The following is a 17,252-nucleotide window of genomic DNA, read 5'->3' as shown; positions in this document are numbered from 1 at the left end:
AGCTTTTGCAGACATTTCAAGGCACACTTTTGAAAATATAATGCATAATATTCTTTAATGTGTTTATTTGCCTATGTGTCCGTGCTGCCTGCTTTGGGACTACTCGTATTTTCTCCCATATGGAAATAGTGATACCTTTGATACAATTTTTATTTTAAAATTTTAGTTTACAAGACAGAAATAATTTTGTTGTTGCTGGAATGAAGGCAAGTGCATTGATAATATATGTCGCTATATTGGCACACACTGAAGCAAGCTTAACAAAAAAAAAAAGGGCTGTTTGTGAGAGAGATGCTTTAACTCCCATTCACTTCATTTTCATTGCCAGCAGGGCTGTATGGGATTTCTTGTAACCAGTGGATTTCCTGGGATAGGATATCTGCGTGATTTATGTGGAAACTGCCATGGTATTAATTGATGTACTTGAGGTATCTTTATGTAGTACAGAGCAAACAAGGTAAAAGACATCTTTGCTGTCTGTTGGGCACAATGAAAACACTGTATTTATTGAGTGTGAGGAGAGTATACATGAAAAAGTAGATTTTTCTGAAGACCAGTTGGAGTCTGTTTTTCATCTTTAGGAACTGCTTACAGAGATTCTGGTTGAGCTGAGGGAAAAGCATAGATTTTGTCTTTCAATGATGTATTGATGCTAAGAACCCTTATGAAGGAGCACAAAGGTAGATTTGTGTTTATAAGTTAATAGGTTACTATTCCATGCTATAATATTTCTTAAGGAGGTGAAATAAAATTGGAAGACATACCATGTATTCTACATCTGCAGTTTCAAGGATAATTTGTTCCTAATTTTTACTAAGCTGTAGTTGTTGCAGTAAATATGTAAGGTTAGCTCTAATTACTCCTTTTATTAGAAAACTTTAATGCACATTTTTATCTGACTTCCATTGCTTTTAAGTGAATGAGAATAGAAACTGTCAATCTGCTTAAGGCAATTCATTTGAAATTATTCATTGAAATAAATGTTTTCCGTTCTAATTAAACTAATTACAGAAATAGAAACACAATGTAAAATATACTTTTTAAAAGTAGCAACTTAAAATGTAATTCTATAAATTCAAAGTTACAAAGTTAATAATATATTTTTGTTATTGCCATTAATGCTTAAACATATTGTGTGCCATGAGTAATTTGAAAAGGACCGTATAACATTTTTATGTTATTTTCTATAATTGGTTCTATTTTGGTAGCAAGGTTTTAAAAAATATTTATTTACTTTTGAGAGAGAGAGAGCAAGTGGGGAAGGGCAGAGAGAGAGGGAACTATAATCAAAGGAGGCTGGTGGCTCCAAGCTGTCAGCATAGAGCTGCTTGTGGGGCTCGAGCTCAGGAACTGTGAGATCATGACCTGAGCCAAAGTTGGACCGTTTACTTACTGAGCTACCTAGGAACTCCAGCCAGTTTTTGATTATAGAATATTTTAACTTGATCTGGAATTATTTTTGCATATTTTGAATGTGTATAATAATTGTTTAAATTTTTTAAGCTCACTTTAGTTGGTGATTATAAATATGGATTTATTTTGAACAAACAAGAGATTTTATTATAGTTTTTATTAGTCTAAAATATTTTATGTTTGAGGTCCCTGGGTGGCTCAGTCGATTACGCATCTGACTTAAGCTCTGGTCATAATCTCATGGTTTGTGGGTTGGAGCCCTGCATTGGGCTCTGTGCTAACAGTTCAGAGCCTGGAGCCTGCTTTGGATTCTGTGTCTCCCTGTCTCCCTCTCTCTTTCTGCCCCTCCCCTGCTTGTGCACACTCTCTAGCTCTCAAAAATAAATAAATAAACTTTAAAAAAAGAAATTTTTTTTTTCCTGGAAACTTTTTATTTTCCTGTATTACTTTTTTTTTTAACTGAATTTAATTTGGGTGATTTGCAGTTTAAATTTTAACATTTGTTACTATCTAATTATTCTATTTCATGCTTTCATTTGCCTGAAATTTCCCATAAGTAAATTTTAAGTAAAATTGATAAAACATTTTGTTTTCCAGAAGTAATGTGGAAAAACTTTCCTTGAAAGGATGTTGAATATCTGTGGGAAATTTTTCATATTTTGAGTTAGTATTTCTGACTTAATTTTTTAGTGAATAGCCAATAACAAATGAAAAATCAGTGATTTATAATTTATAATGTAGTTTTCTTTGTTTCTTCTATTTTTATGTTGAATTTTATTGACTTTCTAAGGGAAACATTCTGAAACTAAATTAATTTGAAACAATTCATGCTGTATGACAAAATTGTTTTACACATTTTATGTGTAAAAAATATAATTTAATATGATAAATGTAGTAATAGATACCTTTTTTAACCACCATATATTTATGTGCTTTATACATTTAACTCATTTGCTTTTCACATAAGTGCTATGAGTTAGTTACTATTAAATGTTCCTTTCCCCCCACCTCAGGTAATAATTGGGGCACAGAGAGGTCAAGTAAATTATCTAAGATCACACAGCTAGTATAAATATAGAAGTAGGATTTGAAAACTCAGCAGTGTATCCCTAGTATCTGATTTTTTAATTGCCTCATTCTACTTCCTCTCTAATAAATATGCATTTAACGTTTAAGATTATTAGTATTTTTTGGACGATATTAAAACTATGATGAAAAAGTAATGATATTAAGGTTCTTCGATTAATAAATTCATCAGCGAGCAAACTTACTGAGGACCTATGATGTGTGAGCACATTGCCAGGCACTGGAACACAGTAGTGGAAGATTGGCGAGGCTGCAGCAATAAGGAAAACAAATGAGTGTCCTGACTCTCACCAAGATTATCTAATGATATTTACATAGAGAGAGAGAGAGAGAGAGAGACAAATGGGAATAAATTGCTATCTTTCATTTATTATTAATTAAAAATGCAAATAAGTATGATGTTAATGTATAAAAGCAAATAATAATTTTTGTCTCCTCATTTCATGACGTTTCTATCTTTGCTATTTGAAGGAAACCTTAATCTGGAAAAAGTGTTTCTTTAATGCGAGCAATTAATTTGTTAGTTTATATATTTCAGGTAACACATTCCTAGAAGATGTCACTGTAAGTAGACAGAAGTACTAGGAGAGTTTCTTCCCCCTGATGCTTTGTTTTCTGATAATACTGCTTTCTGGAAAAATGACACTAGCGTTATAAGTATGAAAGATATTGAAATAATGCAACATTTTTACGTAAGCTTGATTACTGTCTTGGCTCCTGGAGGAAATGTGCCTGGCTTAATTCTTGCCCATGTTGTCTTTGGACAACAAGTGTTGTCTTTGGAACATTTGAAAAAAATAATGAAGTAAAATAAAATAAACCCTTGACATTTGCTTGTAGAAATGGATTTTACTATTATATATTTAGTGAATTTTTTTATAGTCCACTAGATGGTGCTAGCTTACCCTTCAGTTTTGAAATGCAACAATGCCTAGTACAAAGCTGAAAGGGATTTTACAGATCTGCCAGTTTAGGCTTCTTAAGTTTCCACATGAAAAAACAGACCCACATAATTTGCATGTAAGTCCTAGCAGAGGTGAGGCTAGCATCCAAGTTTTCTGACTCCTGATTTAGCATTCCTGTTCTCACACAACATGTATGATCCTGAAGGAGTTGTGCATTGAAATTAAAAATCTTAGGTGCCATTCAGCATATTTGTATGTAACTATCAAACATAGCAATCACTGAGCAGCTAAAGAAGGTAGACCTTTCCCAAACACTTATTTAGTGAAAACCTCCAGTGTAATTTAACATCTTTAGTTTGCTGTTCCTTACAGGAGAGGTTTATTCCTCCCAAGTGGCAGGAATGTTTTATTAGACCATTGGCTCATTTCTGTGGGAGAAATTCTTTGAAATAGATATTTGTAGCAAGTATGGCCAAATGCTAATTTTGCCATGGGCAAAGGCCTTTTGAGGGATAAACACATTTGACCTCAGTTCTATTTTGTGGGACCTAGGAAACTTTTAAAGAGTTAATAAAGATTACATTGAAGCAGTGGACTCAAGAGTATTTAAGTGACACTTTATATTTGTTATATTTACATCATGTGTAAGAAGCTCTTGAATAGTTTTGTGGCTACTGTTTTGTATTGTTTGGGATGGGGAGTGAAATAGAAACGTTGACTGGAAAAGAATCATTTTCTTTGGTATGTTGAGGAAGTAATGATATCCTAAGGTAAGGCTTGCTGCACGCCCCTTTTGTTCAGTTATTATCCTTCAGTTGATAGAAAAGAAGTTGTAAGAATAAAGGAGGAAGAATGGCAAGTTATTGTGACTTACGTCCTGTCTAGATTCCCCGTTTTGAGCCAAATGCGTTGCCTGAGTCAAATTACTGATTAATCAATTGTATGTAGACTTTTAAAAAGTGTGTGTTAATATCCAATTTCTTCATGGGTTAGCTCAAACATTTCTCTTTGAAGCCTTATTGTTCACCACAGTTATAGTTTTTTTTTTAAATCATTTTTATTGAGGATTATTGTTAGGAAGCCATAATAGTACCTCATATGTGAAAGTGTGCAAACTACTTTATGATACTGTTTTTAATCCTCCCAAGAACGTGAAATCACCCTCGCTCCACAAATAAAATAATAAAAACTCAGAGAAGTTAAGTAACTTGCTTATATAAATGTGGCTAGTTTTGGAATAGGCCTGAAATTCATGGAGTGCCTATGTCAGAGCGTATTCGGTTTTTATTACGCAGTAGTGCCTGTAATCCGCATGCACTGATCATGTCAGCATCGCCATAGAGAAAAAGTTATATATGTGACTCCCATGATGATTGTGCATTGTGGCTCTTTATTCTTAGAGCCTGATTTTTTTTTTTTTTATTGCTCTAAATATTCTTGAGGCCATGCTATTTGTTGTATATAAATTTGTAACTGTTATAAATTTCTTTTGAATTCACCAATTTTATCACTTTTAAATGTCCCTTTTCATCTGTAATAAAGCTTTCTGCCTTAGTCTTCTGTGTCTGATATACCCAAACTACCTTTCTTCTGGACTCTGGAATCTTTTATACTCATAAAAACTATTGAGTACCCACCTCAAACAGGTTATATCAGTGTTTACTGTATATAAAAAAATGACGAAAATTATTGTTTTTATTTATTAATTCATTTAGAGATTAAGATAATAAAGCTTTTCCATTAGTAACAATTTTTAAATAATAAATGTATTTTTCAACAAAAAGATATGGTGAGAAGAGGGTTATTGTTACACATATTTGCAAATCGCTTTAATGTCTAGCTTAACACAAGACAGCTGGATTTCCGTATTTCCTTCTGCATTTAATTTGCTACAATATCACACCTCATGTAGCCTCTGGAAAACTCCACTGTAAGCTCTTGAGCAAATGAGAGTGAAAAGGCAAAAAACATCTTAGAATTATTATGAAATAGTTTTGACTCCACAGAACCTTTAAAAGCGTCTGTACGAGGGAGATCTCTGGACCACACTTTGAGAATCACTGGTGTAGTGTGTATAGAACATAATTTTTTCTACCCTTTTACTTACAATATTTCTGCAAGTTCTATTTTTGAGATGTCTGTTGTATGTAATGTGAAAATGTGTTGCTTTCGTTACTGTTTTCTGTAGGCTTCCTGACAAATTCCAGCTTTGTTTCCAGCCTTAGTTTCCAGCTTAGTTAGCCTTTAATAACTAAGGTTAATTAATAATTAAGTGCAATTATTGATATATTTGAGGTTAAATCCACTATCATACTATTTGATTGTATTTGTTCCTCCTGTTGTGTTTTCCTCTTTTCTTGCCTCTTTTTGTTTTAGTTGAGGTTTTAAATTATTTCATTTTTCCTTTCTATTATAAGTTACATATTATTTTACTATTCTTTTGGTTTATTATAGATACAGCATGCCTTCTTGATTTACCAAATCTGAATTTATGTGGTACTTTTTCAAAGCAGTACTAGGGTCTTAGAAAATTGAAACTTTATTTACTTGCTCCCAAATTAATATACTACTGTTGTCATGCATTTTAATTTTATGTGTGTATTTAGAATTACTTAAGACAGTATAAGTTTATAATATCAATACTTTTGGATTCACCCACTTTTTATAAACCTTCCCTTTGTTTTTTTTCCTTTGTTTTTTTATTTCTGTGTGTGAGTGTGTGTGTGTGTGTGTGTGTGTGTGTGTGTGTGTGTGTTTAAAGTATTTTCTTTTTAAAAAAATTGAGATAAAATTGATATATAACATTGGGGTGCCTGGGTGTTTCAGTTGGTTGAGTGTCTGACTCTTGATTTCGGCTCAGGTCAGATCATAATCCCACAGTCCTGGGATGGAGGCCCTGCATTGAGGTCTGCATTGAGCATGGAGCCTACTTAAGATCGTCTTTCCCTCTGCTCCTTTACCCCACTTGCACACACACTCTCTCTCTAATAAAAAATTGGCATATAACATTATATTTGTTTCAGATGCACAACATAATTTGATTTTTGTATACACTACAAGTGATTACTACAGCACATCTAGTTACCATCCATCATTATACAATTGACTCCCTTTATTCAATTTGCACTCCCCTTTCTCTCTGATAGCCACTCATCTGTTCTCTGTGTATGGGAGTTTTGTTTTGGTTTGTTCGATTTTTTCAGACTCCACATATGAGAGAGGTCATATGACATTTGTCTTTTTCCGACTTACTCCACTTAGCATAATGCCCTTGAGATCCATCCATGCTGTCACAAATGACAAGATTTCATTCTTTTTCAACTTTAATTAATTAATTAATTAATTAATTTTTATTGTATATATTTGTATATCACAATTATTTTATCTGTTCACCCATCAGTGGGCACTTAGATTGTATCCATATCTTTGCTATTGTAATGATACTGTAACAAACATGAGGGTGCATATATCTTTTCAACTTAGTGGGTTTTTTTCTTTAAATAACTACCTGAAGTAGAATTGCTAGATCATAAGGTAGTTCTGTTTTTAACTTTTTGATGGAAACTTCGTACCGTTTTCCATAGTAGCTGCACCAGTTCACATTCACACATTTACAGTGTGAGAGGATTCCGTTCCCTTCTCTCCACATCCTTGCAGTACGTGTTATTTCTTGTCTTTTTGGTAATAGCTATTTTAACAGATGTGAGGTGAGATCCCTTTGTGTTTGATTTGCAGTTCCCTGATGACTAGTGATGTGGAGCATCTTTTCATGTGTCTGTTAGCCATCTATATGTTGTCTTTGGAAAAAAAATATCTATTCAGATCTTCTGCCCATTTTTAATCAGAATTTTTTGTTTGTTTGTTTTTTGCTATTGAGTTGTGTGAATTCTTTATTTTGGGTATTAGACCCTTATCAGACATATGATTGGCAAATATTTTATCCCATTCAGTAGGTTACCTTTTCATTTTGTTCATGGTTTCCTTTGCTGTGCAGAAGCTTGTAGTTTATAGTCCCACTTGTTTATTTTGTTTTGGTGCTTTTTCTTTTGGTGTCAGATTTAAAAATTTATTGCCAAGACCTCCTATGTCAAGGAGTTTAACACCTATGTTTTCTTCTAGGGGTTTTATAGTTTTATGGCTTCAGGTCTTACATTCAAGGCTTCAATCCATTTTGAGTTGATTTTTGTGCATGGTGTAAGACTGTGGCCACGCTTCATTTTTTGCATACGGCTGTCTAGATTTCCCAAAACTATTTATCGAAGAGTCTGCCCTTACCTTGTTGTATAATCTTGGCTCCTTTGTCATTAACTAATTGACATATGTGTATGGGTTTATTTCTGGGGTCTCTGTTCTGTTCCCCTGATCTATGTGTCTGTTTTTATGCCAGTACCATCGTGTTTTGATTACTATTGCTTTGATATATAGTTTGAAGTCGAGGAGTGTGATATCTCCAATTTTGTTTTTTTCTCAAAAGTGCTTTGGCTATTCAAGGTCTTTTGTGGTTCCATACAAATTTCAGAATTATTTCTCCTATTTCTGTGAAAAATGTCATTGGGATTTTGATAGGAATTGCATTGGCTGTGTGGATTGCTTTGGATATTGTTCTATTTTAACAATATACATTTTTTCAATCCGTGAGCTCAGAATGTCTTTTCATTTATTTATGACTTCCTCACTTCCTTTTATTAGTGTCTTATAGTTTCCAATATACAGGTCTTTCACCTTGTTGGTTAAGTTTATTCTTAGGTATTTTATTTTATTTTTGGTGCAATTATAAATGGGATAATTTTCATATATGCATTATTAGTATATAGAAATGCCACATATTTCTATACATTGATTTTGTATCTTGCTACTTTACTCATTATTCATTTATGCTAGCAGTTTGGTGGATGGAGTTTTTAGGGTCCTCTATATATATTGTGCCATGTCTTCTGCATATAGTGATAGTGTTGCTTCCTTCCCAATTTGGATGCCGTTTATTTATTTTCTTGCCTATTGTTCTGTCTTTCCATATTGTTTTCTGCCTTTAAAAAAATCACTACTGTAATATTGTTTTGTAATTTACTCTATGCACTTCACAATAAAGTGTTAACGTTTTTACATGCTATAATTTTTAAAAAATGTGGTTGAAGGGATCCAGTAAGATATTTTAGCAGAGATTCTGCCTTTATTATTTTTCTATTTCTGTGTGGACACAGCACAGGGCTGATACTAGTAAAACAAGTCTCTGATGAATTTTATGTTACAAGTAAAGCCATTTTTGAAAAAATAGGTTTTGATATTTGTAGTAGAAATATGGGGAAAATAAATGATTTATACATATGTGTTAATATATGATACTCTATGCTTCTTATTTCAAAAAATTAGAAAAAAATTACCATATACTACTTATTAAGAAAATAAAACTGTGATAAGCCTAGCTGACACCTAAATAGAAACCACAAACTCTTTGAGGAATAACAAGTACAAAATGGTAAACAGAATGTCCTTCTATATATAGGAGGCATTTATATGAAAGAAAAAAGTAATTGAAATAAGAAATCACTTGAAATGAATATGGTAACTCTTCAGCCAATCATGCTTAATTTTTCTATATGAATATACTTAGGGTAAAGTTTAATTTAAAAAAGTTTAGGTAGTTAATTAAGTAAAGTTTAATTAAATGGTAGAAAAAGTTTAATATCTGTGGTTATTATACTGTACTTAAAGAGATGAGCTCTAGGCATATATTTTATATTAATATTAAAGAAAGTCAACATTTTAGTGCTGCTTTTGAGATAATGCAGATATAACTTTAACCACTACTGAGTTGAATACCAATATGAGTGTTTAAAAAGTACCATGATTGTAAAGTAAAGCAATCATTAAAATATATTAATGTATACAAAATAATTTTATGATGAACAACAACAAAAAAGTCATCCCTATATGAATTACTGGTCGGGAACATTCCCTTTTAGTTAATTGTTCTACAGTTTCCTAAGATAGGACATATTTAAAAACTCACAAAAGCATTATTAAACAACAGAGCAGGAAAATATATGAAAATGTTTTGTCTTCGAAATTTTAGAGTGGCTACCTCATGCTAAAGATGATAAAATTATTGGGGCACCCGAGTACCTCAGTCAGTTAAGCGTCTGACTTCGGCTCAGGTCATGATCTCATAGTTCATGAGTTCGAGCCCCATGTCGGGCTCTGTGCTGACAGCTCAGAACCTAGAATCTGCTTCAGATTCTGTGTCTCCCTCTCTCTCTGCCCTTCCCCTCTTTACACTCTGTATCTCCCTCTCAAAAATAAATTAACATTAAAAATAAATAAATAAAACCTTTAAAAAAAAGATGATAAAATTATCTCATTTATACCTCCATCTCCCCCTTCCAGTTTTGTCAGTTATAATACCTTTTTTGTTGTTCAGTAAATTATGAAAACATGTGCTTTTAATTCATCTAGTTTAGGCAATATTAACTCTTTAAGAAAATGAAATAAATTAGAATATTTATTCTTTTCACCTCACAATTTTTATTACTCACATCAGGAGTTATGATTCTACATATATATCTGTTAGCAACATTTGATCTGTATGACAGTTGGTCAATACCAGTTCTTTTGACAACTACTCCTTTCATCCTCTGCTTGTCTGGATTATTCAGTTCATTAGCTCTTTTTAAATCTTATTTTTCAAAGAAAGATGCGTCCTATAATTCCCGAATTCTTTCACATTTGCGATTGTCAATTGCCTTGATTCTTGAATGAGAATAAAGCTGTGCTTTAAACTCATATTTTAGGGGTGCCTGGGTAGCTCAGTTGGTTAACCGTCAGACTTCAGCTTAGGTCATGATTTCAAGTTTTGTGAGTTTGAGCCCCGCGTCGGGCTCTGTGCTGACAGCTCAGAGCCTGGAGCCTGCTTCGGATTCTGAGTCTCCCTCTCTCTCATTCCCTCCTCTGCTCATGCTGTTTCTCTCTCACAATAAATAAATAAACATTAAAGAAAAATAAACTCATACTTTATTATGAAAGTAACACTTTCACTTGGTGCTGTGTGACAATACATGATATTGTGTGTAGCTATTGCAAGTGAGAGGCCAACTTGATTTTCTACCCTCATAACTGATTTTTGTGTAGATACCTGAATAACATTTCCTTGTCCTTGATTCATAACTGAACCAAGAAACATAGTCAAGAAATCCACATAAATTTGTTTGGAACACAATGTCCCTTTCAAACTACAGACTAAGTTATTATATTGTTTTTGAAAAATTTTGGTTTTTTATATTTGAAAACTTTTTGCCTTGGTTCTTTTTTCAATCATAGATGGTTCATATGTTGGTTGAGTTTATCTGTCTTTCATGTCTATTATTATTTAATCTAATCTATGTCTTCATTTTCAGCTTCTTCATATTTTATTCTTCATGTGATGATCTCTCTTTTTTTTTTTTTTTTTTTTTTTTTTTTGTGGGCAATTCAAGCTTTAGTTCTCTGTTCTGTAGAATGTTGTTCCTAAAGTATTTGCTAGTTCTGTCATGGTGTTATTTTGGTCCACTTGTGTACCCATCTGTTATTTTAATATCTTTGAATTCTTGTTACATTAAGTTTCTTTAACTGTCCTTCTACTGCCCCGAGGATTTTCAACATATTTTCTTCTTTCTCATATTTTCTTCAGAATGTAATCCTTACTGTATTAGTTGTATGTTGTTGTGAAGTGAAGTACCCTAAAAGAGCAATATAAAACCACAAACACTTATTACTTCATATTTTCTGTGGATCAAGAATCTGGGAGTGGCTTAACTGGGTAGTTCTGTCTCAGGATCTCTCAAGAGGTTGCTGTCAAGTTGCCAACCAGGACTGCTGTCATCTCAAGGCTCAATGAGGCTGAAAGATCTTCCGAGCTCATGCACTTGTTTGTTGGCATGCCTCAGTTCCACATATTTCACATATTTTTTTAAAATGATTTCCTTTTTTTGTCATTAAACTAAGTTTTAGGCTATATATATACATATATATACACACACACATATATATATACATGTATATACACATATGTATAACACATATATACACATATGTATATATATATATTCATATACGCATCCTCCCTCACAGTTATATTTAGGCCAGTGCTGTAGAGATCTTACCCAGTCTCTGTCTACTGTTTCATTGCATTTCCTTTAAAACTTTTATCTTAAAGTCGAAGAGGTATGTCCTCTTATCTAAGTACAGAGTTCCCCTATTTGGCTATATAGCAAGCCCTTTTAATGAATAGCAGATCAGGTTTTCCAAGGTTTTCTTCAGTTAAACAATCATTGTTGGTAGTGGTGGTAGTCAGGATTAAATACAAAGTAACACTTCTATTCAATACTTGCTCTGAGTTTTTTCCCCCAAATAGATTGTTTTTAAATCTGTTATGCAAGAAGTGCATTCTCATTTAAGCATTTTTTAAAAATAGAGAATTATATAATGTAAGCAATAAAACATTCTCTGTTTAAGCCTTCTTTTTTTTATTTTGTAAGAGTAACCATGGCTCATAATTGTTTATGAATCAATTAAGATATTTTTGCAATACCAATATAGATGTATAGATTTAAATTCCAACATACTCAAATAGCTAAAAGCCTATGTATACAAATTAGGTTTTACATATAGTAATAGATCATGGACATCCTTCTATGTCAGACTACTTCATATTGAAGATTAGGTGTATTCATTTTTAGATACTCCATAATTTATTTAACTATTCCCTTACTGATAGACATTTAACTTATCTCCATTTCTTTGTTTTAAATAATATGGAAAGGAGTTTCTCTACATTTTACTTTGTAGTTGTGTGTGTATTACTATGTAATGGATTCATAGAAGTACAAATGCTCTGTCAAATATTCCTCGGTATCGGAGGCTTGAAATCATGGTAATTCCACTAGATTGGAATCTCAAACAGATTATTGAATGGACTCATTATACCTTCTCTGTGTACTGGCTGAAAATCATGGTGTCTTAATGTTTGAAATTAGTTGGTGGGCATTACTTAATTCTTCCTAGCCTAACATGTTCACACTCTCATATTGCTTTTTACATATACAGACAGCCCTAAGGTGGAAGTGTGTGTGGCATGTTTGAGGAACAGCAATGAGGTTAACATGGTAGAATGAACCAAGATAATGGGATAGTAGTAGAGGATGAGTTCAAATATAGGGTTTTGTGGGCCATTTTAAGCACTTTAGATGACCTTCTCTCCATAATCAAATATCAAAAAAAGGTCTATATGCCTTGCCCCCACTTCTACTGCACTGTGACTTCCATCTTGATTATGTTATTGTTGCCTCTAACAAAAGTCTTTAGCTACTTCATGACTGCCAAGACAGTGGCCTCTCCATACTCCTTTTCACACTATTGGCCATGTATAATTTAGTGTGAATAAAAATGCCTTTCATAATTGTAAAATGTATATTATTATTTTTTTTTATTTTTAGTAACCACTGTCATCATCACAGAATTCCGTTTGCTTTTTCCTCTTGTTCTTTCCCAATTATTCTGCTGCTTTGTCTGCTATTTCCTATTTCTTTTAGGCTGCTTCTGCCAAATCCTTTAGCTTTACTCAGTGTATGACTAATGTTTCATTCTTGGTTCTCTTCTTGTGTGACCTTTGAAAAGTTTTACAAATGCATTCCCAACTCTAAATGATTTAATGGAAGATTCTATTTCTGAATAGCTCTGAAAAGCTTAAGAGCAATGTGCATGGCTTTTAAAAATATTAAGCTTATGGAAGTAGATTGCTTAACATGTGTAAATGTTTGATAAAGGAAATTTTATTTTACACAATTACAAATTTTTATTAGCATTTCCTTCTGCCTTGAATACCTTTAAACTACTTCAGTGGGTTTACTGATATTCATTAGAAGTGATCATAAGACATACTAAATTCCAAAGTATTTTCTATTTCAGCAAACTTTAAATTACATTTTAACGAATATATAATTATTAGAATATGTAATATACTATTTCTAATACCTTAGAATTGATAATATATAATTGGTCTGTTATTTAAATGGTTAGTCATTTCTTATAGGGCAGAGCAAATTCACTCCTTGAACAACAACAGATGACAATTTTTCTAAGTTATGCTTGCTATTTTACATTACAAGAAAATACCAGTACATATAATCCTAGATAAGCAGTTAAAAATGTAAGATTACTGCCTATATTTAAATTTCAGTCTCTCTCTTCTATAGGTCTTCTATGCATTTTCCTGCTTTTCTTAGATATTATAAAATTTATTTAGCATTATAAGAAAATTTACTCTTTAGCATAAAAATATATTCCTTTTCATAAGAAATAATCATGCATAATATCAAATTATTTTGACTTAAACTATTAGAAATACTGAAATTTTGATATATAGTTTTTCTTAAAATATATCTCTGTGAAATATTTGTACAATATTTATCATAATTCTGAATTTTATATGTTACATATTGATATTAGATATATTTTTAAAATATGATGCAGACTAAGCTTCCTTGTGAAATCTTGGTAATGTTACTTGATTTTTCCTTTTATTTCTCCATTTTGATATAAGCAGTCTTTCTGCCCTTTCTTTCTGTAAATTACAAGGTATAATCAGAAGAACAAACCTTGAGTTAATGCTTTAAATGTCTCCAGGATAAATTTATTACATAAATTCCAGATATTATTTTTATACATAATGATGTTTCTTTCAAGATTACCTTTCAGTTTATTATCAAATAAAGTTTTTTTTTTTTTTTGGTTGAAAACTCATGCCTAATCCAACATTTAATTAAAAAAAATATTTTGGGGTTTGACAAGAAAATCACAATGAAGCTTGATTCTCCAAAGTTTAGCCTCAATGACTCCCATATGTGTAATACTCACTGAAGACATTCTGCTTAACTGTACTTACTTTAGACCATAAGCCATACTTCCAGTTTTTAAAACTGCCTATTTCATATAATAGCGTGATGCATAGAGAGATCATATATAGTTCAATATTCAATATAAATAACATTTTCTAGATTTTTAATATCTTCCATGAAACTTTTACAGACTTCCTCAGTGTTTCTTTCCAATGCTAATTCCTGATGACTTACTTGAACGACGTTCTCAGTTTTTTCCTTATGAGCACTGAGCTGTAGTCTAAGGCTCCTTTGGTATTTTTCATATAGTATCATATTAGTTTGAGCCCTATCTGGGTTAAAAGCGGACCACTTGTGACAATGTTGAAATACCTGAAGAATATGTTAATATTTCGTTGCTGTTAATATGGTTGCACCTACATCATTTGGGAATCTAATATAGATATGTCAATGGTAGGAAAATGGCATTCCAATGTTATATATTCAGACTTAAGTAAGGATTCAAACTTTAAACACCCTGAAATTGAGTTAAAAACTATTTAAAAAAAAAAACAAGTCCTTTTATCTCTCCCTTGTTCAATTGTCATTTGAAAATAAAATTTTCAGTGTTAATGTATACTTTTAGTATTTTGCTCAATTTTAAATTGGCACACAACTATGTCATTCAAAAATATCTCTCCTGGGTACAAGTTTAAAAAATACTACATTTTACACTTACACACATTTCATAGGAATATGGACTAAGTCTTCACTTGTAACTAGAAATATTGGGAAATATAAAGATGCAATTATTTAGAAAAATATGGAAGCTCTCCTTTCAATTCTGGAAGAATGTACAATGCAAGTGATCTTGGAAAATTTTTCTTTCAGGTGGTTTAGAATCTTTGAAAAATCTTCAGCAACTAATTGTGGACCACAATCAGTTAATTAGCACAAAAGGCCTTTGTGATACTCCTACCGTTATATACCTGGATTGCTCACATAATCATCTTACTAAAGTTGAAGGTATTGAAAAGTGTGGATTACTCCAAATACTGAAGTTACAGGGAAATTATCTAAGTGAGGTAATTGCTTTGAATTATTGGTTTCTGTGATTAATGAAACATTTTCCTTTTAATAGAAATATCAACTGTACATTTAAAAGCAAGTTTGATTAATTTTTCTTTATTTTTTTTGCCTATTATTGATATGTGATTTCCAGTTTACTTAAAACTGTTACATACTTCTCTCTATTTAAAAAAAATGTTCAACATAGAATATTTTATAAAGAAATATAATTTAACATAAGTTTTTCAGAACACTAAAATAAATAGTAACTACTCAGTTAAAATATAACAGTATATAAATGGGGCCAATTTATCAAGAAATTCTAATTAAAATTTATGATGAGATAACTTGTGTAAAAAATCAAATTATAATTATGAAGTTAATTCTTATAAATTTAATTCATCCTAAAATTCTTATAACATTATACTCTGAATTTAACAGAATATGTCTGTTGTTAGTTTTAGTAGGTTTTATGTTTTTAAATTTTGTTGAATGACAAAATATTTTGCTTAATATTAGCTAATGACCCAAATTTAAATATAGCTTCCATCCTTGGAGAATCATGTTCTACTAAGAGAATTGCACTTGGATGATAATAGCATTTCAACTGTGGAAGCACTTTCTTCATATTGGTTGCCTTTACTACAAAACCTGACTATCTCTCAAAACAGGTAAAAACAAACTGCTTAAGCACTAAATGCATTGAATGATTAAAGTAAATGCTTGATCTTCATAACAAGTAGAAAAGTTGTTAGTTTTTCCCAGCAATTTAGTGAAAGTGCATCACAATAAATTAATATATATGTTAGAAATATAACCTTAATGGATTTGAAAAAGTAATGTATTGACATACCCTTGAATTTTAGTAGAATTTTAATTGCCACTTATCCTACTCATTTTATTTCTTCTGAAAGACCTACTTGTAGAAATCTCCCAGAGCAGGTTTGTTTATATTTGTAAAGAATATAGTCCTTGGAAAATGCAGGAGGTAGTTAATTTAATTCAGAAGGATGTCTCATTCTCTCAAGTGGTACTTATTAAGTCCTGGAAGAATGATTTTTAATCTGCTCTCAACTTGCATGTCTTTTTGTAACTGTTAAGATTGATTTAAATTCGATTTCCCTAAGGATATAAAGTAACACTTAAAAAAATACCTTAACATTAAATCGAGATGGGTACCTGACACAGAAGATCCATTTGAAACCACCAAACATCTGGATCTTTGCAGAGAAAAACTGTCTAAAACCAAAACAGGAGTACAATATGCGTATGTCTCCTTCTGCTTAATATTTCATTGAGACCTATTCACTCTAATGTGATTAATTTGTTCATCAAAGTCACATGGAGTAGGGGATAGAAACCACCTTTAACAAGAAATTGCTTTTTTGAGGTATACAATTCTTGAGGAACAAGTGAACAAGTACAGCCTGATTTTAATACATATATATTTTTCTCCTAAAAGAATCATCAAATATTCTCACATTCTCTGCCACAGAAGTGCTCATCCTTTGAGCATGTATGTCCCAAATGATTTAACATATACCTATTAAACTATTCCACTGTTTGGTAAAGCAAAAACTGAATCTGTATTCAAAAATTCCCTCAAATTATTTTAATCAGCTCTATAATATGAAAGTTGATTTGGTTTTAAAAGGACATTTATGGTAGAGCCAGCTCTATTTAGACAACACTGTTTAAGTAATGTGGGCCATCCACAAACTCACTGGATCTCTTCACAATATTTTCCAGGTAAGAAACACAATTTCAATGGAAATGCTCAGCTGTGCTTTGGACATATGCAATAAATCACTCAGTAATTGACATACCTCACACATCTTATAGAAGTGGATCTTAAGCCACATCAATGAGCAAAATAATATTTAATGAGTTTAAAAAATACTCAAGTCAATAACATTTTTTGAGAAATAATGCC

General features: G+C 31.8%; 1 protein-coding gene across 5 annotated transcripts in view; it reads left to right on the top strand.

Moving 5' to 3' along the window:
* Positions 1–17,252, top strand: part of LRRIQ1 (leucine rich repeats and IQ motif containing 1) — a 213,340-nt gene that overhangs the window by 36,276 nt on the left and 159,812 nt on the right. For all 5 annotated transcript variants that reach the window (XM_053895107.1, XM_019434723.2, XM_019434722.2 and 2 more), the window contains exons 11-12: positions 15,143–15,336; positions 15,863–15,990. In XM_053895107.1, coding sequence (XP_053751082.1) covers positions 15,143–15,336; positions 15,863–15,990 — 322 coding nt within the window. The remainder of the gene's footprint in view (positions 1–15,142; positions 15,337–15,862; positions 15,991–17,252) is intronic.

This window comes from Panthera pardus, unplaced genomic scaffold, assembly GCF_024362965.1.
Source record: "Panthera pardus isolate Hobbes unplaced genomic scaffold, ASM2436296v1 HiC_scaffold_6, whole genome shotgun sequence".
In the NCBI taxonomy this organism is placed as follows: Eukaryota; Metazoa; Chordata; class Mammalia; order Carnivora; family Felidae; genus Panthera; species Panthera pardus.
The sequence above is the reverse complement of the archived record's forward strand: the minus strand, read 5'-3'. Positions and strand labels throughout refer to the sequence as shown.